The 23,104-nt window shown below is 56.9% G+C and overlaps 2 protein-coding genes and 1 non-coding gene across 7 annotated transcripts in view; all 3 read right to left on the bottom strand.

The window, feature by feature from the left end:
• NAP1L4 (nucleosome assembly protein 1 like 4) overlaps nt 1-18,587 on the bottom strand; it is a 34,344-nt gene extending 15,757 nt beyond the window's left edge. For 2 of the 5 annotated variants that reach the window (XM_028138323.2, XM_008161014.3), the window contains exons 1-8: nt 18,525-18,587; nt 10,087-10,117; nt 9,560-9,618; nt 7,368-7,467; nt 5,511-5,652; nt 5,200-5,286; nt 3,764-3,895; nt 1,179-1,250 (exon numbers count right to left, since the gene is read on the bottom strand). In XM_028138323.2, the coding sequence (XP_027994124.1) occupies nt 1,179-1,250; nt 3,764-3,895; nt 5,200-5,286; nt 5,511-5,652; nt 7,368-7,467; nt 9,560-9,618; nt 10,087-10,100 (606 nt within the window). In that variant the 5' untranslated portion in view covers nt 10,101-10,117; nt 18,525-18,587. The other 3 variants (XM_028138322.2, XM_054725149.1, XM_054725148.1) reach the window with 3 other exon arrangements.
• On the bottom strand, nt 156-280 carry LOC114229474 (small nucleolar RNA SNORA54). The gene has a single exon (XR_003615508.1). It is a non-coding gene; the product is annotated as a small nucleolar RNA SNORA54 (small nucleolar RNA).
• Nucleotides 18,588-21,553: 2,966 nt separating the features above from the next.
• The window catches only part of CARS1 (cysteinyl-tRNA synthetase 1), a 29,884-nt gene continuing 28,333 nt past the window's right edge, over nt 21,554-23,104 (bottom strand). Inside the window, exons 20-22 of the mRNA XM_054724884.1 lie at nt 22,795-22,854; nt 22,346-22,429; nt 21,554-21,901 (exon numbers count right to left, since the gene is read on the bottom strand). Coding sequence (XP_054580859.1) covers nt 21,767-21,901; nt 22,346-22,429; nt 22,795-22,854 — 279 coding nt within the window. The 3' untranslated portion in view covers nt 21,554-21,766. The remainder of the gene's footprint in view (nt 21,902-22,345; nt 22,430-22,794; nt 22,855-23,104) is intronic.

Here is a 23,104-nt window from a genome sequence, read left to right as displayed (position 1 = left end):
TCTCCCACCTGCAGCAAGCGTCACCTGCAGCACTAGGGAGAGAATTCCCAGTCACACTAGCCCTCACCCCCACCTGGGGCTGGTGCTCGGTGACAGGGAGGGACGATGAGGCCCAGGCTAGCTCCTGGCCAAGGTCCCTAGCCCTCAGCCCCACGTGCTGTCTCCAAGACCTGAAACGGAGCCCCCAGTGAGCCAGGCAGTCACGTGTCACTGGAACTGCTGTGGCGCTGGAATGGAGCCCATCAGCCACCGCCAGACGAACAGGCCACGAACAGTGCTCCTGCGAGCCCAGCTCAGCGGGGACCGTGTGCACCATCAGGCTCCCCAGAGAAAAGGGAGGCTGGGTGAGTCTCACTGGCAGGCAGACCACCCCCACACACTAACACACGCAGTCTCAGGTGTTCTGGAAAGGGGGGGTTGTGACAAATCAGAGCAGAGGAGCATATTTTCAGTCTTATCTGCATCTGAGGACATGTTTTTATTGCTTTTTTAGAGAAAGAGGAAAGGGGGGGGAGGGAGAGAGAGAGAGAGAGAGAGAGAGAGAGAGGGAGAGGGGAGGGAGGGAGGAGAGAGAGGGAAGGAGGAGAGAGAGAGAGAGAGAGAGAGGAGCATTGATGTGAGATAGAAACATCAACCAGTTGCCTCCCGTACGCGCCCTGACTAGGGATCCAACCTTAGCCTAGGTGCGTGCCCTAACTGGGAATCGAAACCACTACCTTTTGATGTACGAGAGGACGCTCCAACCAAGCCACGGGCCAGGGTGGTCTGCAGGTGCTTTTTGGAACAAACACCTAGTAGGTTTCTGTTCAATGCTTCTCATATTCAAGTGAGTCTACACTCACCATCCTTTCAAACCCATTTCAAAGACACGAGAGCCTCAAAAACCCAGGAGCCACTCAGGGAAAGGATGGTAGAGGAACAAGCTAGTGAGAAGCCACAGCACCTCAGTGGATACCACGTGGGACGGAGGAGTCCGACCCTGCCGGTCCCCTGCACCTGCCCTCCCCCAGCAGGCGGCCTGGGCTACCTGCCAGGCTGCCCGAATCCTCAGGAGGCATCTCGCTCATGTCACCGGCATGTGAGTGATGGGTCTGATTTCTTGCCCTGGACCCAAGCCCCTTCTTAACCTTCAATGGCCTGACGCCCCGACACCAACCAGGAGCTCCATCAGTACTCACCATAGGCTGTCCAGGGTCTGAAAACTTCACTTTAATATCCTGCAGGTGTTTCAAGATTGGCTCATCATATTCCTGCACCAAGAGAAGAAGAAACCGAGCTCTGTGAGAACAGCACGCGTCCTTGCCGAGTCGCTGCTGCGTCCCTCCTGGGTGGACGCGGGGCCCTGGTGGGTCCTCTTCTTGCCAAGGCCTGACTCCAGGGAGCCACCCAAGCTGTTGTCCGACCACTGGTCTGAGGGGCAGCGCCTTCAACACTGAGACCAGGGCCCTGGCTGCTCTCACACAGCGCACAGGACCGGGACAGAGGTGCCATCACCCCCATGCCGGTCCTGAGCACTCTGAAGAGACAGAATCACAGAAATCACCTGGATCAGCTATGACACGGCAGCCACCGCCCCCATCCCACTGCCATTGGCCTGTGGCAATAAATCTCCCAAACCACAACACAGTCACGCAGAGCGACCACCACGCACGAGGCGCATCAGAGGCCTACAGCTCAGGCATCACTCGAGCGCTTCCAACACTGGCTGCACGCTTTTACTCCGAGGGTCACTCACACGCAGTTACCAATGTCTTCATCGGAGAAAGTCCGAGAGAGAGCAGAAAAGGAAGACGAGACTCGAAACCCAGCAACCACACCCTAACGAGCTGCTTCGTCTGTGTAAGTGACTTCTTGTTGTTGTTATGAGAGGGAGGGAGGGAAGGGAGGGAGAGGGAGAGAAACATCGATAGGGCGCCTCCCACATGCACCCCGACCAGGGATCAAACCCACCACCTTTGTTGGTGCCCAGGTTGATGTGCCAACCCCTGAGCTGCACCGGCCCGAGCAAACAGTTATTTCTTTGCCCCTGAAGTCTGGGGACTGAACTGAAAGATCTCTTGAGGTTCCACTAAGTTCTAAGAATTGAGCCTGATGAATATCAAGTTCCCAATTTTAAATTCTTTTGACAAAGAACAACAACAACACAGGCACACAAGCATGTCTCTAGACAGAAAGTTATCGCCGTTTGAGACGTCAGACCCCGCCTTCCAGAGAACGCCTGGCTTAGACTGCACGTCGCTGTGTGCCGTGCCTCGTGTGAAATGCCAAGGGGAACGTCATCACCCGTATGCTGCCCAGCGAGCTGCCCTCATGTGGGGCCGTCCACTCCTCCCCTCAACCCGCAGTGCCTTCTGCAGTGTCCCAGGTCCATGAAATACCACCGTGCTCCTCCCGGGCCTCGAGGACAAGAACTCCGTGTTCCCAGCAGAGCCCAACGCCCTGATGACAGGATCAGAACTAGGGGCCCATAAGCCCAGCCCTGGGCACCGCGGGGCTGAGCAGAAGCTGCTGTCCAGACCCTCTAAACTCTCCTGCAGCATCCGCTCTGCCACCCCCACGTCGAGCACCAAGCACTCAGTCGAGCCCATCTTCAGGAATTAACATCTGGCCCGAATGGCACCTCCGGCCACAGATGCTGTCAGGTCAGGGCCAATGACCTCTCACCACTCCCTCCTATAGAGAAACACTCTGGAAACGCCAGCCTGTCTTCCCACAGCTTTAAGACGCTCTGTGGCCTACACACTGAAGTAGGCCATGATCCAGAGGTGCTGGGAGAATGAAGGAGACACCTCACTGAAGGAGGCCTAAGCTTCCTACCGCCCTCAACACCAAGAACTGCATGGAAGCAGCAGCCACGCCACCCCTGGACTGCTAACCAGCACCAGGAGCCAGGTTACCAAGCAAGTCACCTACTGGCACCAAGAGCCCATCACGACAAGCCTGCCACACCCCCAGGTGCCCACCCAGCAGCATGGATACCACCAGCAGCACATCAGAAGAGCAGCCCCTCAGCCCCACCCAGACCCGAGAAACCCGCGTCTCGGCCACGGACACTGCCCAACAGGCCTGTTTCAGTTCCAATACCCACCAACGGAGAAGTGTAACGAGTATGTGTTAGCGCAGTGCGTGTACACATTCACACACACGCACACATGCACACATTCACACCCCTCACTCCCCGCCTGTCCACATCAGTGAGGTGGAGAAGGGCTGCCCTAGCCGGGGGATTAGGGTCGATACCCCAAGGCTGCAGGTTCCATCTCCAGCCAGGGCACACACAAGGGGCACCCAATGAATGCATAAGTAAGTGGAACAAACTGATGTTTCTGCTTCTCTCTCTCTCTCTCTCTCTCTCTCTCTCTCTCTCTCCCCCTCCCTCCCTCCCTCCCTCCCTCCTTCCTCTCTAAAATCAATAAATTTAAAGAAAAACAATAAAACCAGCCATGATTTTTTTTAAAAGTAAGAACAAAAAATGGAAAGGGGTCTCGAACCTGCTGACAGGCTTTCTGGCTGAGGCAACAGCCCTTTCCCAGGAGGGGAGCGGACTCAGGGCTCTGGCTCAGGCAGCAGGCCTCCCGCTCCAGCTGCGGTAAGGTGTGACTGGGGTCCGCACAGTAACAGCCCCCCTGTGAGGCCAACACTTCTCCGGAGTGGGGGTCACAGGAGTGCCTTTCCACCCACAATGAACCACTGAGGAAGCCCCAGCGAGCAGCTCACACCCAGTTTTAAGGCCAACCTTCCTCCCAGGATGAAGCGTGCTCACCTGGACTAGCTCGCTCAGCATGTCCACGTTTCTGAAGATGGTGAACCAGAACTCGGGGATCCCTCTGGGGGCTGGCTCCTCTGCTGCCTCGGCTTCTTTTTCCGCGATGACTACTTTGCTTTTCATGTCTCCCTAAAAAGTAACGATGCAGGACAGACAGTCACCACAAAGCAGCAAGTCAACCAACACTCCATGGCTTGACGCAGACAATCATTCCAGAATCCCGCACAGACTGCTATCGCAAACCCTTGTCCTTTGACCCTGCATGCCAAGCCCGCTGAGCAGGTCACGATTTAAAGGTTTCCGGGACAAAGCATTCAAGGAACTCCGTCCAGACGTAATTCCACTAAACAATTTAAATTGGTGGAAAAGCTCAAGAGGGGTCAAAGGCCACATACTGGGAAAGGCCGTGCAGTGCTGGCTCCACGAGGCCCCCACCTGGGGATGATCACCCACTACCACACGCAACTCCAGTGGCTTCTGCAACCAGAACTGCCAACCACTTTGTACACCCACGCCCAGGGAGACGCTCTAACTGCCACCTCAGCCAGCAGAGGCACTGTGCCCACACGAGGGTGGTGACCAGAAAGGCCAGGTGCCCGTGTAGACACAGGGCCCTGGAGGGAGGGGAGACGCGTGCACAGGCCGCGGGAAGGTGCGAGTGCTGTGCCACCGGGACCTTCCGAGGAAACAGCAGAGGCAGGTTTTTCTTGAGCAAAAAGGATCTGATGCACAAGGACACTGGTCCGCAGCCACAGCTACAAGCAGGCCAGGCTCTGCATGTTTTTAGATCCAAACACGTGGCTACCAAAACTAGCACACACCTCAAAACGCCCCTGAAAGTGAGCTTTACAGATGCACGCTACTTGTCTCCCAAACACAAGATCAGGCTGACAGTGAGCCGATGGCACTGGAATGGGACCGTCAGGCAAAGGCTGTGAGCAGGTGAGGGACGGGCACGTCACGGAAAGGACCCATAACCCGCTGATCTAAAGGGTCCAGTGGTGAGGTGCTGGTCCTGGAGCAGGATGGCGGGTGTTCCCGGTACTCTCTCCTCACCACACCCCATCTGCTGGTGACCAGCACCACACGCCTGGCTGAGCCTGTCACTGAGGCTTGACAACCTCGCTCATCGGCTCCAGGATCTCACTGCAGACAGTGCAGAGCTGCTCAGGTCACCGAGCGACGTGGGGAGACGGTGCCTGGGCCACTGCACGAGCTGATGGCCCCGTCAGACGCCAGGCCCGCAGCTGCTGCAGCTGCTCGGTGTCCAGCCATAAAGAACCCCACCAGCCGGCCTCAGGTGGAGCAGCACCTCCTGGGAGGAGCTCTCTTCTTTGTCGAGTCGGGTGGAGCACGGAGACCGTAAGAGACGTGTCTCACTTGTAACAGTGAGAGAGAGGACACAAGTGGCGCTCATTAAAAGAACAACTTACAGCCAGTTTGTCCTCCTCTTCATTCTCGCTGTGCCACTCTGATTCCGCATCTGTCGGCTCCACGTCACCAGTGACGAACTCCCTTCTCTAAGTGAGAGCGAGACCTTCTTAGAGTTATGTCATTCGGAAAGGCAGGCGTTAAGGCCGAGTCTGCAGATAGTGCCCATGAGAAGACTGAAACCCGGATGCTCCCATCACTCATTCTAAGACTCGGCCTGGGACTTAAAGAGCAGCACGGGGCGATTTCCTGGGCAATGTGGGCGCTCGACCTCAAAGGTCTGAGCCGTGCGAAGCAGAGGAGATGCTCCCACCTTGTCAAAGAGAGGCTGGTAGAGCGCCGCGTACTTCCTCTCCAGGTCGTGGACCTCTTCGTAGAACTTGGCTTCTATGTGAGCACACTTCACCTGAAGTTGTTTCAATGCGTTGATTCTTCTTTTCACGGCTTTAGGTAAACTAAAGAGAAAGCAGAAAAGAAAACTGTCACATGCTTACAAAATCAAAGTGGCATGCTTTTCTGTTTTATTAAAATAAATTTAGGTTAACATAGAATTAACATCCTTACTATGAAAAAGAGCTAAAACCATTAACAAAGGCCCGACCTGCGTGGCTCAGTGGTTGAACCAGGAGGTCACGGCTCAATTCCTGGTCAGGGCACATGCCCGGGTTGTGGGCTCGATCCCCAGTGGGGGACGTACAGGAGGCAGCCGACCCATGATGCTCTCTCATCACTGGTGTCTCTCTCCTCTCCCTTCTTCTCTGAACTCAATAACAATGTATTTTAAAAAGGTCACACATCCCAACAGGGAAAAAACAGTGCGAAGGAAGCTGAAGAAATAATTCACAAAAGAAAATAAAAATAAACACAGAAGAAACCTCCAATCTAATTAATTTTTAAAATATTTTCATTGATTTTTAGAGAGAGAGGAGAGGAAGAGAAGCATTGATGTGAGAGCAGAACATTGATCGGCTGCCTCCACCATGTCCCCCACCAGGGATTAAGCTCACAACCTGGGCATGTGCCTGACTGGGTGCAGGGACAACACCCACCCACCCGAGCCACCCAGCTAGGGCCGTCCGGTCTCATTCAACGTCCCAAAGAACGTCAACGACAAAGCACTCCTGTCCTGGCCGCTGTGGCTCACCAAGGACCCTGCACTGGTAAGCCATCCCCAGGCCACCTCAGCGTGAAGGGCCTTCCCAGACCCTGTCACCGGCTAGGACGAGTGCGGGAGGCGGACACAGGCAGCGGAGAAAGTTTCACAAGAGGGGACACACTGCACCTTCACAGCCTCCCTGCACGAGTCACACGTTTTGAAATCGTTTTCTAACTTAAGTCTTCCTCACGCAGTGAGAACAAAAGGTCCTAAGCAAACTGGTCCCTGCTGTCCCCTGGCCATCCTGAGTCAGCGACAATAACGACAGTCTCCCCACAACAGGCCCTGCACGTGCAGCGTGTCTGTCCCCACAAACCCTGTCCCCGCTCTAAAGCACTGCCCCCTCGTCTCTCCCACTGCTGCCCAGTGCGCTGCAGCCACTGACAGCCTGCAGATGCCGCCCCAGCCCGCCCCGAGGGCCCCTCCCCACCCTAACAGCCTGCAACACGTCGAGCCGTGCGTTCGGACCCGTGAGGGTGGGACATCTGAGACCAAGTCCCGGCTTGACTGCCAGGCGGGAGCCCAGCAGCAGCCCCGGCCTCCAGAAGGAAGGCCGCCCGGCCGGCCGGGAGAGAGCTGCCCGAGGAGCCTTCGCTGGGCGGCACCGGACACGCCTCTCCTGAAAGAGCCGCTGGCGGTGTTGCAGGCACCGCAGGTGAGTCCGGGAGGAACGGCTCGCAGCTGACAGCCCCCAGAAGAGAAAGCCTTCCGCTCACCTGGCACCCGTTCCCCGCCCACTCCTTCCCCGTGCTGCTGGCTCACAGTCCGCCATCGCCACAGGACGGCCGACGGGCGCAGAGGTCCGAGCGCCCGCCTGCTGCGTTCCTTCCACAGGCCTGAGCCCCTCTGCCCGGCCCTGAACCCGAGCCAGCACTCCTCGTTGGAGCCCAGAGCCTGGCTCGGCAGGCTCTACGCGGAATGGAAACACTGTTCCTGTTCTAAGGAACAGGGAAGTCGCTTTCCTCCTCCTCCGTTCCTGGAAGTGGCACCTCGCCTCGCGCACAGCATACTTACGTCTCGATGTAGCTGGAAGGAGTGTGGGAGACACTGTCGAGCCTCTCCTGCAAGGCTGCCAGGACCTGAGGGTTCTGCATCACCTGATCGGTGAGCTTCTCTACAAGTTGAAAACAAGGCGAAACAATTCACCACGTGCCCACCACAGAGCAGCCAGGTCCGCATCGCCAGCACAGCCACTGAGCCTGCTCACCCACTGGAATTTCTAAACGTGGCCAGTGGCTTGCGAAAACATGTTTTGAAAATACTTCAGGTGCACTCTAAGGCACTGGATATTCTATGTCAGTCACCAGAGTGGACGATTACAGCCTGAGAGGGCCCTAGGGATTTCTGGGTCTCATCTTGGCTGTTTAAGCTCCAAATCTCCCAATTGAGGACATCGTCGCTTCCTATCACCTTGCCTTCACGCCCCAAGTCCCACGTGGGCCCAGAAGCCGAGGACAGGGGTAAGCAGACGGTTCCTTAGAGTGAACCAGTGCCCACGTGTGCCCAGCACACAGCCCGGAAAGCCCGGCCTCACCAGTCAGTTCGCTGGTGGCGACTTCCCAAGTGCCCTTTGGTCCTTCACCGGCACCATCCTCCGGCGCACACCCACCTCCTGCACCGCTGTGTGCTGACCGGCTCCTCGCAGAGGTCACGCGGCCCTCACAGCACACACTCCAGACAGCAGGAGGGGAGCGTCACCCTGCTGCACTGTGACCATGGCGTGCGCCACTGCGGCCGCAGCACAGACTCCCGTTTGCTGAGCCGACCCCCTCTTCCTGCCACTGTGCAGCCAGCCAGACTCACAGGTCGCTGCAGCCGGGAGCTCCCCAGCCGCTGTGAGAACGTGCGTGGGCAAGCAGAGCGCACCGAGCAGGCCCCAGGTTAGCTACAAGCAACCACTACCAGGAAGCACCGTGTCCACACACAACCGTCTACTGTGTGCACACACCTCTTCTCTAGCTCTGGCCGTGCCAAGGCCCAGACACAATGACACCTAGCACCTACACTGTGGTTTTTAACTCTCTCCCCACGAACAAAAACAGAGCCCCTAGACAACTGAGCCCGAGTCGGGGGCAAGGCAAGTTCAAAGGAAAATGGACCATGGCTTGTGCACAAAGCTACTCAAAAAAAGCACTGCAAGTAATGGGGACACAGCAGCGAAAGGACAGAGCCAGCCTGAAGGGACCCCACTCATCAAGTGGGACAAATCGTGCACCCAAGAGAGTAATGATGGCAACTGTAAAACACGGACAAGTAACCCACGTCTCTATAGTAACAATGGGGGGGGGGTCCACAGCTGTGGTCTGTGGCAGGACAGTGAGAATCAGAAAGCACCTTTTCAGCCCCAGGGTCATTACCGATGCAGCAAGGATCCCAGTGGTGCCGACACCAGGGGAGCGTCTCGTGGAGAACGGGACCCACAGGGGCCAGCGCAGTCTTTAACAAAAGGACCCCCACGATGGAGAGGCCTGGCAGACGCTGTCTTAACCAGGTCACCAACGCCAGCACCTGCCACGGGCCCAACTGCCCTTCCCGCTGCACAAGGTCACCCACGTGGCAGTCCAGCCAAAACGTTTACCCCGACTCTCAGGAGGGAAGAGCAGCGCAATCCAGAGCACGGGCATTCCACAGAGCTGGGCACCGTGTCGCTGCGGTGAGGGTAAGGGGGTGGGGGCTCTCCAACCAAAGAGACAGAACCACCTGCAACACACGGACTTCCCACGGGCTAGTCCTGGGGGGAGGTACCAACACGACTGCACACAACATGGCATCAACGCTACGAACTTCTGGGTTGTGCTTATGAGGATCCCTCCCAGTGCTCAGGGAACTTTCACCCAATTGTTTTAGGACCCTTTTAGCCAATATGGCCACAACTGGTTTCCAAAAGCTCAGGGGGCCTTTCTGAAATGGAAGGGGAAACGGGGGTCTGGGACCTGCTTCAGACCAATCAGAAGGCACCGATGGGAGGAAAGAGCCTGGTCACTTGTGATCGCCGCTGACGGCAGTGAGGCAGGCGCGGTCCTTCTGCCGAGTCAGTTTTAGACGGTGTCCTGATTCTCCTCTCATCACGCTACGTTCTCCTCCGGCTGTGAGGAACGCTTTGTTGTTAGAGCAGCCGCTCTTCCTGCCGCGGCGCCGAAGCCCAGCGTGGAGACCCGCTCTGCACGCCAGCTCTCCAGGTGAAGCCCTCCCCGCAGTGAACTGACCTGTAGCACTTGCATCTTTAGCAGCTTCCGAGGAATCTGAAGGAGCCCCATCTGAAAAGCTAGAGCAACATGTTAAAGGTAAGGAAGTATTACCGTGAACAAAGTCCCAAAGATAAGTACCACAGGGCATTCTTCACACTTAACACGTTAAGAGGTGTCAACAGTGACTTCAGATTTGATGGGCGAGAACTACAGACACACGTGGTACGTAACTTAACAACCCCATCCTCATCCTGGGCCCCCACATGCCACTCCCAACAGTTCTAATTTCCAGCCCTCGTCACAGCTTCTAAATTCTCCTCTCTACCATTTCTTTCCTCAAATAATCTCCCTGCTCTGACACCAAACCCACTGCCCAACCAACAAGGACCCAGGGTCTGGATGGCTGCTGACCAAGAAAACCACCTTCCCAACTGGGAGGACAGCGCCCACCGCAGCTCTGTAAGCCGCCACAGGAACTCGAAGGCCTGCCTGCTGCTCGCCAACTAGAATGTAAACGCCAATAAACCAAGTTCATTCTGGCTTACCTGTTATCTGCCATCTGAATGTTTTTATCTCCTGCAAGTTAAAGAAGAGTTGTAACAGTTAACACCACTCAACAATTACAAACAAAACATTTGTCAGATGCACCCTTTTACTAGCATTGTCTATGTGGATGCCAGCTACTTACTGGGGCGGCGGGGGGGCTTTCTGGGTGATGAAAAGTCCGAAATCTCGAATGGGGCACCGTCACCCAGGTGCACACAAAAAGCTCATCAAACCCCACATTAGGGTCTGTACCTTTCAGTGTGTGCACACTTTACTCACAAAACATTTCTCTTGTTGGTACTAAAATGACCAGCCTTCAGAATAAAAACAATTCTAATTTGCCTTGTCTCTGTAAGTTTTAGCAACAGGAATATATGTTTATGCTAGGCCAACTACTTTAGAGCAATTCAAAGCATTTACTGGCATGAACATTGTCTTTTTTAAAGACACACACACACACCCTAACTGGTTTGGCTCAGTGGATAGAGTGTCGGCCTGCGGACTGAAGGGTCCCAGGTTCGATTCCGGTCAAGGGCATGTACCTTGGTTGCGGACACATCCCCAGTAGGAGGTGTGCAGGAGGCAGCTGATTGATGTTTCTCTCTCATCGATGTTTCTAACTCTCTATCCCTCTCCCTCCTCTCTGTAAAAAATCAATCAATAAAATATATTAAAAAATAAAAATAGAGACACACACACACACACACACTTTTTTTTAATTCCAGAGAGGAAGGGAGAGGGAAAGATAGAAACATCAATGATGAATAAGAATCACTGACTGGTTACCTCCTGAACACCTCACACTGGGGATAGAGCCTGAAACCCCTGCATGTGCCCTGACCAGGAATTGAACCCTGACCTTCTGGTTCACAGGTCGATGCTCGTACATTTGTCTTTCAAACTCTAACTTAAGGATGATTTTTTAAAAAATATATTTTTATTGATTTCAGAGAGGAAGGGAGAGGGGAGAGAGAGAGAGAAACATCATCAATGAGAATCATGGATCGGCGGCCTCCTGCACACCCCGTAGTGGGGATCGAGCCTGCGACCCAGGCACGTGCCCTTGACTGGAATCGAACCCGGGACCCTTCGGTTCGCAGGCCGACGCTTTATCCATTGAGCCAAACCGGCCAGGGCTTAAGGCTGATTTTTAAAGTTAATACTGCCCGGCCAGTGCGGCTCAGTGGTTGAGCATCCACCTATGAACCAGGAGATCATGGTTGGATTCCCCATCAGGGCAAAAGCTAGGATTGACAGCTTGATCTTCAGTAGGAGGCATAGAGGAGGCAGCCAATCAATGATTCTCTCTCATCATTGATGTTTCTATCTCTCCCTTCCTCTCTCTGAAATCAATAAAAAACACATGTAAAAAATTAATATGGTGCCTGGTGAGCGTGCTCAGTGGCTGGAGCCCACGCACTTAAAGGTCGCGGGCTTGCTCAGTGTCTCTCTCTCACAATGATGCTTCTCGCTCACTCCCCATCCTTCCCTTCTTTTCATTCTCTCTGAAAAGCAACAGGAAAAAACATCCTCAGGTGAGGATTCACAACCAGTTAGTATGCCAAGCTGAACGTCAATTTATGAAACAGTCCCGATCCTCATCAGGTTTTCCTACTGCTGAAGGGCAACCAAATTACAGGACGAAAGGGACGCAGGCAAAAGACAACTCTGAAACTTCCGAGGAATGCAGGCACGCATGCGGGCTCCCTCACGAGCCACATTCTCCATGTGGACGGGCACGCACGCGTCATGATGGCACCCGTAAGCCCTTTGCTTCTATCCATCTAACTCACGATCCTACTTTTCAAACAAGAACACACTTTTCAAGGGGAAATTTCTTTAATTTTCGTGGCAAATTATCCAGCATCATGTAGAATCCTTAATTTTAAACTGAAAACATCTAGTCTACTGCTAAAGTAATAATATTATTTCAAATAGGGCCACTCGAGAGAGAAAGAAGATGTGAGCTGGGGAATACAACCGAAATTTTTACAGCGATATGATGTCTTAATCACGTCAAAGAGCCCCCAGGTCTTTCATGAGGTAAATGAACGATGAACCCGTTGTACGCCATAAGCGTCTGCAGACGCAAGCGGTGGACCTTCCCCACACGCCACACGCGTCTATAAAAAAAAGTTTTCCCTAAGTGGCAGCCCTGACCAACTTTAAAATCATTTTTCATGAGAATTTTCAGCTGAAAATATTCAAGAACATCTGAATTGTAATATATTTATTTTTACAATATTCATTGCAAATTGATTTTTCCGTTTTGGATGCATGGCAGTTAACCGGTTAAGATCACCTCCCATGAAATCACTGTTTCTGTCAGACCAGAATCCCATTAGTCTACAATTCTCATCACCCCAAGGTGGTAGTCAAGTAAGCCCTGTATGTAGCACAGCCGCTGGGTTCACCTAAGTGAAGGATGGGGATCCCACCCTACCCACCCACGGAGTCCCAGCAGCCCCAGGGCCCAGGACCACACAAAGGGACCAAGGAGCCACCTGTTCTGAGGGGATCCACCCTGGGATCCACCACAAAACCTGGCCCACACATGCCGCCCACCTGCGGCCAGGGCAGCCCATCTCACTTATAGTGCTCTGATCAGTAGCCATTACCCAACCTATCGCTGCAGTCTTTAGTATCTGAAGATAACTGTGTGAGAATCGGTATGTCAGAGGTAAGTGGAAACAAATGTCTAGAACCAAATAACGTACGTTAAGCTCCCCAACTAGTGGTCAATGTTCTCGTTTAACATAACCTTCACTTAGCAATTTTAAAAAGAGCCCTAGGCAGGCTCAGTGGATAGAGCGTCAGCCCGAGGACTGAAGGGTCCCAGGTACATTCCGGTCAAGTGCACGTTATCCGTTACGGGTTGGATCCAGGGTCAAGGCATGTGTGATAGGCAACCAACTGATGCCTCTCTCACATCGAAATGTCTGTCTCTCATCCTCCCTTCCATTCTCTTTAAAAATCAAAGGAAAAATATCCTCGGGTGAAGATTAACAACAACAAAAAAGAGGTGTCTAGAACCTAAACATATTCAGACTGAAATTATATTCAAACTGATTCCAATCCTAAGTAATGACTGATAATCTAATTCAATACACACACTTCCTTCTTCGGGCATTTATCAAAAGATTTCACTTCGAAAAGCACATATAGCCCAGCGCGGGGCTCAGTTGGTTGAACGTAATCCCATGCACCTAGAAATTCAATTCCGGTCAGGGAACATGCCGGAGGTTTTGGGTTCGATCCCCAGTAGGGGGTATGCAAGAGGCAGCCAATCGACATTTCTCTCTCACCAACAGAAGTTTCTAGGTCTCTCCCTGAAATCAATAAAAACATACTTATCTATACCTATAGATATCTATCTTTAATCCTCATCCAAGACCAGGAATCAAACCCAAGACCCTTCCGTGCATGGGCCGATGCTCTAACCACTGAGGTAAACCAGCCAGGGCAATAAAAACAATTTTTAAAAATAATAAAAAAGCACATATATTTTTCCAGATGAACTAATAAGACTGACAATTACTTAACACAGCTGTGTATTAGGTATAGGAGAGATCACTACTTTGTGTACGTTTGAAGCCACGTCTTCCGATGTTTTAAGAAAAGAACGGGTCATCGATGGCGCTTGTCTTCCCACTGACAAACAAGCTCCATGAGGGCAGGGACTGTCCCCTCGCTCAGCGCAGCAACCCGTGCCCAGCACGCGCCTTGGCGGAGAGAGGCCAAGCGTCTCTGCCTCCCTCGCTGGTCCGCTCACTGCTCCTGAGTGACAGTCCGCCCAGGTGTCACCTGGTACGGCGAGGCGCAGGGACCCCAGAACCTTGGCTGCTCCAACGCAGTTTCCGAAGACGCGCAGGCAGCCACGTCTGCTCACCACATCGCGCTGCCACCAGGCACGCGTGGACTGTCTTTTTCAGAAACTTACTAGAGACCAAGCCCTGTCTTCAGGAAGAAAATAAAGAACTATTTCCTTTCCTTAACCAAAACACTGTTTTTACTCAAGGCACATGGCCTTCCTTCCTATAGCTCCAATTTCCTCCTCGGCCGTTCTCGGCGTTCATTAGCACATGGCTGAGGAAGGCAAACACGGAAAAGTCCCTCTGCACCCAGTACTTAGACCCTGTCACCCGTCAGTAAGGCCTTCCCTCTCCACCCTATTGAACACCACGGCCCCAATCCCTGCTCCTTCCCTCTGCTTTCAGAAGCCCCACACCGTCACCTCTACTGTGGAGACGCGAGAGGAAAAGGTCTTCTGTGCGGCTCAGCGTGAGGTCCTGGCACCTGGGACCTGCACCCAGAAGTGTCAGCACTGACTGAGGGCAGGGGTGGGAGCACTGAGAGCGATTTGGTGATAACTGGGCAAACAAACGTTCCAAGTCAGAACACAGCTGCACGCTTAGAACCTTCTACACAAACATTTAAAGTGTAAAGATATTTCTACCACAAAACTACTACACAGAAACCTCATCTTAAAAACAACGCCTTATTTTATTTTTTAAATGTTTTCATTGATTTTAGAGAGGAAGGGAGAGAAACATCAATGAGGAGAATCGTTGATTGGCTGGCTGCCTCCTGCACGACCCCTACTGGGAATCAAGCCGGCAACCGAGGCGTGTGTCCTGACTGGGAATTGAACCTGGGACCTTGTGGTGCATGGGAGGACGCTCAACCACTGCACCACTGCAGGCTGGGCTCACCTTGTTTTTAAACAGGCTTTTTTGAGGAGATCAATAAAATGAACAGTATATTTTTAAAATATATTTTATTGATTTTTTACAGAGAAGAAGGGAAAGGGAAAGAGAGTTAGAAACATTGCTCAGCTGCCTCTTGCACACCTCCAACTGGGGATGTGCTCACAACCAAGGTACATGCCCTTGACCGGAATCGAACCTGGGACCTTTCAGTCTGCAGGTCGATGCTCTATCCACTGAGCCAAACCGGTTAGGGCCACAGTATATTATTTAAAAAAAAAAAAAGTCCAGCCCTGGCTGGTGTGGCTCAGTTGGTTGGCGGGCGCGGGGGGTGCTAAAGATTGCCAGTTGGATTCCCCACGTGCTCAGGTTGTGAGGCTCTATCCCCAGTAGGGGGTGAGCAGGAAGCAGCCTAATGATGTTTGGCTCTCACTTAGATATTTCTCTCCCTCTCCCTCTAAAAATCAAGAAAAAAAAACTAAAAAAAAAAAAAAAGTCCCAAAGACCCAAACTGAAGCACGCTCAGTTACAACGCTGATAGAGCATCCTCACTTGCAAGAGGAGATTTAAGGCTACCCGTGCTTACGAACAAAACGTTTTCTTCCTACAAAAACTCACTGCCTCTCCAGTTCCTCAAGGCTAACAAGGTAAAGAGCCCTGCTCTCTGAAGAGGACCGGGTAGAAAACCAATGGCCATCAAATGGAAAAAAGAATCGCCATCACAAACTCTTCCTTTTTAATCCTCACCGAGGACATACTTTTATCAATTTGAGAGAGAGGGAGAGAATCGATGTGAGAGAGAAACATCCATCGGTTGCCTCCTGCATGGGCCTCAACTGGGGATTGAACCTACAATCTGGAATGTGCCCTGGCCAGGAATCAAACCCAGACCTTTGGGTGTCAACACTCCAACTGAGCCACACCAGTCAGGGCACAAACTATTTCTTAAAATATTTTGTAGCAGTAAAACATTTTCACTGCCCATTAGTAAGGATTTCCCCACTACTATGTGCTCATGGACCAACCTCAGGATAGCAGCGTAGGGACAAGCCTGCTAACCTAGGAGATGCCATTACATGAGCTCCGATGAGAGCGATTTCCTACGACTCCACATCAGTACCTCCTTCTCCGAAGATCACCCTGGTGGCAGGACAGCCAAATTAAGTAGGATCAGCCTTTTACTTTGGATGCCTACAGCATTTCCCTTTAAAAACAAAAAAAGCCCTGGCTGGTTCTGCTCGGTGGCTAGAGTGTTGGCCCTTGGAGTGAAGGGTCCTGGTTTTGATTACAGTCAAGGGCACGTACCTCAGTTGCAGGATCAAACCCCAGCCCTGGTCAGGCCCCAGGAGGAGGGGGGCAACCAATTGATGTGTTGTTTCTCTCACATCGATGTTTCTTTCTGTGTCTCTCCCCCTCCCTTCCACTCGCTCTAAAAATCAATGGAAAAATATCCTCGGGTGAGGATAAAAACAACAAACAAACAAGAAACCACAACCACAACCAAGTATGCCCTTCTTAGCCAGCAACCTCAGACCTAACTCCGAGGTCCTCACTGCTGCCCAGATACTATTCTCCCCAAACCAACCCAATAAAGTAGGTCCTCTGGCCACATGAGCTTATCAAAACAGTTTTAAAACACTTGAAAACTTCGAACGAAGAACAGAAAGGAAAACCCTAAAAAACAAGTACTTCTGAACTCCATTATGCCTTTCATACACGTACATCTGAGGTCACCCCCTCCTGCTGCCAGAAGCCCATCACCTGCGTAGAAGAAGGAAAGCGGAAAAGACCTCCGGCCCAACCAGCCGCGCAGGTCGGGGACCGCAGATGCGGGAGCTGACGGCTCTGGGTCGGGAGAGGCGGCTAAAACCCTCCCAGGGCCAGGGAACCACACGGGACTCCGCGCTTCAGCTACAGAACCACCAGCTACCGCGCACACAGAACCTCAACTCACACTCCCCGAGGAGTCGGTCACCTACAAGGCCCGTTCACAAAGCCACATAAAAAACAACGATCCTCTTCAGAATCCAGTCTACTGAGGTCATCAAACCAAACATGGTAAGAGTCAACTACTGCAAATAATTTAATTTCTCCGATCACTACTCTGTATTTGTTTTGTAAAATAACACAAACTCACAAAGTGTTGGGTGCTGTGATGCAGACACTCGCACATCACTAACGGGTGGGTGTGTAACAGGCGTCTAGGACAGCACCGGGTTGAAGTGGTCAGTTACACCGTTATACACGTCTTAAGAGTACGTGCGCCCATGTGCCCCGGTCTGGGGAGAGCGCCCCCGAGAGAACCGGGAGGGCTCCCGGTCCCACACTTAACGTTTCACCCGCTGACTGACGCCTCCTCGTCACTATTGCTCTTTACGAAACCGAGTTCTGCAATTATGTTTTCATTGAGCGAAAAGGTCTTCTCTTCAATGACCCTCGAAGAAGAAACAATGTTCCTTGTCCCCATACAAGCCCGACAGCAGCTCCCAGACGGCAGCTCCCGGCGGGAGAACGCTCACTTCCTGGGGTTCTGTCTCCCCCAGGGCGGCGAGGCCTGGCCGAGGGAAGCGCTGGGAGGCCGCTCTCTCCACCTCGGGAACGCGCCCCCCGCCCCCCTCCTTTCTCGGCGGCTCCCAGGGCACCCGCAGTTTCCCCCGCTGCCACCCGCTAACTTCGGTCTGAAACAGCGGGCACGGCCTCCACTCCCCTCCGGGAGGCATCTAGCGGAACCAGGACCCGTGAGCCGGAGGGAACCGGAACCCACACGAAAGCTTCCCTCCCTCCGCGGAGGCAGGACAGCGGGGCCGAGCGCAAGTGCCGCCACCTGCCCCAGCCGTTACCCTCGCAGCGGGCAGCGGGCAGCGCAGCATCCGCCCGGCAGCTACTGCGAGACCCAGAGGAGACACGGGGGAGGGGGACCGGCGCCCCCCGCGGGCCGTCGCTTGGAGGGGCCGCGAGGACCGCAGGAAGGCAGTCGCTCAGGGCGAAGAGTTCCGCACGTTTAGGTCCCGCCGCTTACTCGAGGCACCTGCACCGGAGAACGGCCACCACCCATGCGGAGGGGTGCGCGCTGGAGGCTGGAGCGGGGAGGCGGGCAGGGGACCCCGCGGGGTGGGGAGGGGGGGCCGCGCACACGGACACGGAGCGAGGGCCGCCGGGTGGGACTTCCCCGCCCGAGACGTGCTCGGTGGCGGGAAGCAGCCCCGCGGCCCCCCGGCCTGCACCCCGAGTCCTCCGTGGGCGGGGAGCCCTACACGGCGCCACGCGGTCGTGTCTCCTCGTAAACACACCAACCCCGCCCCACGGACGTCAGGAGCCGAGCCGCCGAGGTCGGGCCCGCTCCCCGCGGGCAGCGCCAGTTCCGGAAACAAAGGCCCGTCGGCGGCTCCGCGCTCCCCGGGAGCCCAGCCCGCCCGGCCCCGGCTCGCTCGGGCGGCACGGGTGCGGCCCGGCCCGCGACGTTACCCTTCTCGGGGACGCCGCGCGGGAACAAAGCGCCTCCTGACCTTCAGGGCCGCGCCGGGGGCGGGCGGAGCGGAGAGGAACATCCGCCGCCCGCCGCCGCCGCCCGGCCTCCCGGCGGGCCCGCGAGCCACCGCCGCTCGGGGCGCCCCGGCCCCGCCGCTGCCGCCTTGGCCTCCCGAGGGCGGCCAGCCTGTTCCCCGGCCCCGAACCCCGGCCCCACGGCCACCCCAGCGCGCCGTTACCCCGCCGAGAACGCGCGTCCGCACCTCACGCCTCCTGCGGCAGTAGCGGCGGCTGTGGCTTCGCTTGCTCCTGGGATAGCGCCGCCGTGGCCGCCAACAACGCCTCCTTCTATTGGCCGAGCCCACTGGCCCCGCCCCCCACGAGGAAGGCGGGCTACGATTGGACTGTTTCGGCGCAAGTCAACTACGCCTCGGCGCCGGCGAAGAGGACCAATCAGAGGCTGCGTCGCGCAAGTCCCGGGAGCCATATGCAAATACCGGGTGCGACGCCGGCCTGCGTTCCCTCCGCTTCCTGGGGCGCCTCCTCCTGGGTCTCCTGCCCCCGGGGGCCGGCGCCACCCCCCGCGCCCTCCAGGCCCCTCCAGCTTGGCTCCACCCCAGAATGCGCGCTCTGGCCCCGCCGACCTCCTCCGACCCTGTGGCCGCGTGCCTGGCCTCTTTCCAGGAACCCGCGGTCTCCTCTGGCCCCGGGGCCTCGCACGTGGAGTCAGCCGCCCCCGCCCCCCCCCCTCACCCCCTGCATCCCACGCACATGGGGGGCCCCGCGGGCCAGGAGGCAGGATGCGAGCAGTGCGGCCCTGGGGCTGGGCACCTCCCAGGGTGCAGAACATAATTGAACTAAAAACACGGGAGTGATGACAATTGGGTTGGAAAACTGGCCCCCAGGCCGGGGCTGGAGGTTCGGGTCCATGCTGCACCTGAGACTGGGGTTTTCATGGCTTTGGTTCGTTTATTCAGAAACTCTCGTTTCTTTGCGTGGGGTTGCTTGGGAAGAGTTTCTAACTAATCTTGAGCAAGGTGTGTCCTGTGCCATGGTGCTTGGGGGGGACATGGAGCCATCCAGAGGCCCCTGATTGAGGGGCCCTGCCAGGCGTAAGGTCAAGGTGGCCGGGGGCACCAGGCGTGACCCCCACATCCGAGCCTCTTGGCTGGTGCACTGTTGGGGGGCTGCCTTGGAAATGTTCGGTGATAACCTCGCTTTGCTATCAGCCGGGCGGGGGCGGAGCTGGAGGGGGAGACAGACGACTAACAGAAGACAAAAGGAGCATTTTCAGGTTCGGAGGTCTTTCCTCCCGTTTAATGAAGGCGCACGTTCCGCAGGGATCAGGCCCTGCCCAGACGCCCCTCCCCTCCCCGTGGTAGGGAGGCAGGAAGCTGGTCCTGGTCTTGGGGTCTGAGGAGGGTGGGCTGGCTGTGGTCGTGGGGACTTCCCTTGGGTCACTTCAGTGAGCTGGTGGGAGGTGCTGGGAACGCCGCGTTAATTCCCACGGCAAAGGGCCACGAAGGTGGGAAGGAAGCACAGCAGATGTGGGCTCTCGGCTCAAGGCCAGGCTAGGAATCAAGGTGTTGGCCGGGGAGGCTCCAGGGAGGGTCCCTCCGGCCTCTCCAGCTGCGGGGGCTCCAGGCAATCCTGGGCTGTGGCCTCAGCACCCGTCATGCCCTTCGTCTCCCTGTGGCCTCCGAGTCCCCGTGCCTCAGGAGGCCACTCCAGTCGCCGCACTAGCACACACCCTAATGGCCTCGCCTTCACTTGATGACATCGGCAAAGACCCTACTCAGAGTGCCCGGCGCTCCGTGTCCGCGTGAGCACTGCCCGAGCCCGCAGCCCTGTGGGGTGTGGGTGGGCGGAGTATCAGTACATCCCGTGCAGACGCACCCCTCAGAGGAGGAGCCCAGAGGGTCCCCAAATGGTGCCAGGCTCCCCACGCCCTTTCAGGGACACTGCCTCTAGACTGGTGATTTTCTGGCTCTTCCACGGGGTTGTCAGCGTCACAGGAGTGAGGAAAACACCCTGCCCTGGTCCAGAGGGTGGGCCCTGCCTGCCATGGTGCCGGCCCCCCCAGCCCGACACCCCTGGCCACTAAGGCGCCCTGTCCCCAGTGGGCATCGCTGGCAACCGAGACCTGATGGCTCCCCCAACCATGACCGTCGTCGTCCTGAGAGAGCTGAGGGGCAGAAGTGAACAGCGGGGACCAGCTCCAATGGTGAGAAACATTAATCCTGCTGTTCCCGGCGGTGGCTGTTCTGCTCAGGGAGAGCACATTCTAGCCTGGCTGGGAGCTGAGCGCCCTGGGACAGGGGAGCCCGCGTCGGAATGCAGTCCATCCTCCTGCCCGAGAACTGCCTGCCATCACGGAAAGACTGACAACCTCGTGGCCGAAGCCTCCTAGTCCCGGAGGCACCTGCCCTTCACAACCCCCAGCCCCTATGCCTGTAATCTGGTCCTGGGGCGCCTGCCCCGTGTGTGACCGCCCCCCCCCCCCAGCCTGCATGCCTTGTGCCCTGTAATGACTATCCCGTGCCCGCTTCCCCATGCCTGCAATTCCTCCGTTCCCATGTAATCCTTGTCCTTCTACCCAAGATAAGCAGCTGGCTTATGCGGGGCCGGGGGGGGGGGGGTGGGGGGGGGGTGCAGAGCAGATTTTTGCACATGACCTGCTGCTCTCCCGTGCAGCCGGCAGGAGTGGAATAAACGCTCATATGATTCCACCCTGTCTCTGCTGAATTGGCTGAAGGAGTGACAGGCAGCCTGGACCCCTCGAATGTCCGGTTACAGAGCTGCCCGTGGCCCAGCTTTCCAGGCGCGGAGCGGGCACGGCTCGGCCAGCACCCTCCGCAATCAGGGCCGGCGTGGTGCGTTCGGTGCAGGTGGCGATCCTGAGCCCTAGTGAGCAAGGACGCGGGAGCAGGGAGGGGAGGGCCCGGTGACCTGGGGCCGCCCTGCTGCGTGGAGACCTCCTCCGAGCCATGAAGGGCGCACTGGGCAGCGGCCAGCGGCCACCTGTGAGCCAGCCGTGGGAGGTGGTGGCGGTGGCCGAGGGGGACGGCCGCGACAGGCTGCAGCGCTGACTCATCAGAACCCGAGGGAGGCCGCCGGGCAGGCTTTGTGTGGGCCCCGCGCCGAGCCGGCTTTTTCCTGCTCACAGCCTCCCGGTGCGCCCACACGCAGAGGTCAGCAGGTCGCATCTGCATGCGGACATTCCTGGGCAGCTCAGCTGAGCGGGCTCCTGGGGTGACCTGCTGAGCAGGCGGCGCGGGCAGACAGTGCGGGCCTCGCTGTGGGAAGACTTTATTACGGCTGAGCCGCGGGGCAGGCCCCGGAGCCACAGGACCGGCGAGGCCGCCGTGAGCGTGCGCAGACCACAGCGCCAGCAGCTGGAGCTGGGCCTGAGCCTCAGTCCCCACGGTCGCTGAGCAGAGCAGGGACAGTCACCGCGGGCAGAGGGCCAGCGGCCGTGGCCGGACTGCGCCCCCCGCCCGCCCGCTCACGGGGAGCCTCTGCACGGGGCCATCTGCAGGTACTCCGCGTGCAGCTTCTGCTGGGCTTCGAAGAGCTTCCGCAGCTTCTTGGCCTGGCCCTTGCTCAGCTCCTTGCCCTCCGTGTCGTGTGTGGGCAGGCCCTGCGGCAGCACCGCGGAGTCAGCCAGGGCACCAGGCCTCCGCCGGCTCACAGGCTCCGCTCCTGACGGCAGCCCGCCCGCCCGCCCGCCCCCCGGGCCACCTGCTGACAGCAAGGCTCTGGGCCAGGCACGGCGCCCACCCCGCTCGGCGCCGGCTCCCGGGGTGTGCAGGTACACACAGGGCGGCGGGGAGGCCAAGGGGCTCGAGGGAGCGCAAACGGCGCCATGCGGGGCCTGGCGCGGCGGGCACACCAGGCCAGCTCGGGGACAGGCCACAGATTCCCAGGCGGTCACCTTCGGCTCAGCCCCGGGCACCCTGGGCCACAGGCGCCAGGGGACCCCACCTCCCCCCCAGCTGCACCCCAAACAAGACCTGCCCCCCAGGTGCCAGTTCCTGCATCACTGGCAGGTGACCCTGTTTTGGGGAAAAGGGCTGGTTCTTACGTTTTCGTCAAACCTGGAGTACTTGTCGCCTTCGGACAGGAACATCTCGCTGGGCGGGATCTTCATCTTGGCCAGTCTGGCCGCCTGGAACACAGACACGGGCCACTGCACGGAGCCACACGGGCCACTGCACGGAGCCACACGGGCCACTGCACGGAGCCACACGGGCCACTGCACGGAGCCACACGGGCCACTGCACGGAGCCACACGGGCCACTGCACGGAGCCACACGGGCCGCTCCCAGGACCGCCCGCTCCCAGTGCAGATGCCGCCGACGGGCGAGGGGACGGGAGGCAGTGCCTTTCTGGGGAGGCAGTGGGCTTGTCTACGCGGCGCCCAGGGCCGCTCCCAGCCCGTGGGGTGTGCGGGGAGCCTGGAGGGGCCTCGGGGGGGAGGGATGGAGGCAGAGGGCAGAGGGCAGGGCTGAAGCCCTCACACGCGAGCAGTACCTCTTGTTCTTGCTTTTTCCGGGCGGCCTCCTCTTTCTTCCTCCTCCTCTCCTCCTCCGCCTGGGGGCACAGTGCACACCCGTGACCAGGTCTGCCCCAGGCCCTCCGGATGGGAGGTGGGACCCAAGGCCCCTGCTGGCCCCTGGGGTGCGGACGGCCTGCCCCAGGCATGGAGACGAGCCATCGAGTGAAATGGGCTCCAGGAGCACCCTGGGCCGGGCGGGGCCGTCGGGCCTCGGGGTGCCCAGCCCTGCTCTGCACCAACAACACCACGCCGGCCGGAGGGTCTGAAGGACAGCCCGGACGAGCT

The sequence above is a fragment of the Eptesicus fuscus genome, chromosome 13, assembly GCF_027574615.1.
Source record: "Eptesicus fuscus isolate TK198812 chromosome 13, DD_ASM_mEF_20220401, whole genome shotgun sequence".
NCBI lineage: Eukaryota > Metazoa > Chordata > Mammalia > Chiroptera > Vespertilionidae > Eptesicus > Eptesicus fuscus.
Note: the sequence above shows the minus strand (reverse complement) of the source record. Positions and strands in the feature narration are given on the sequence as shown.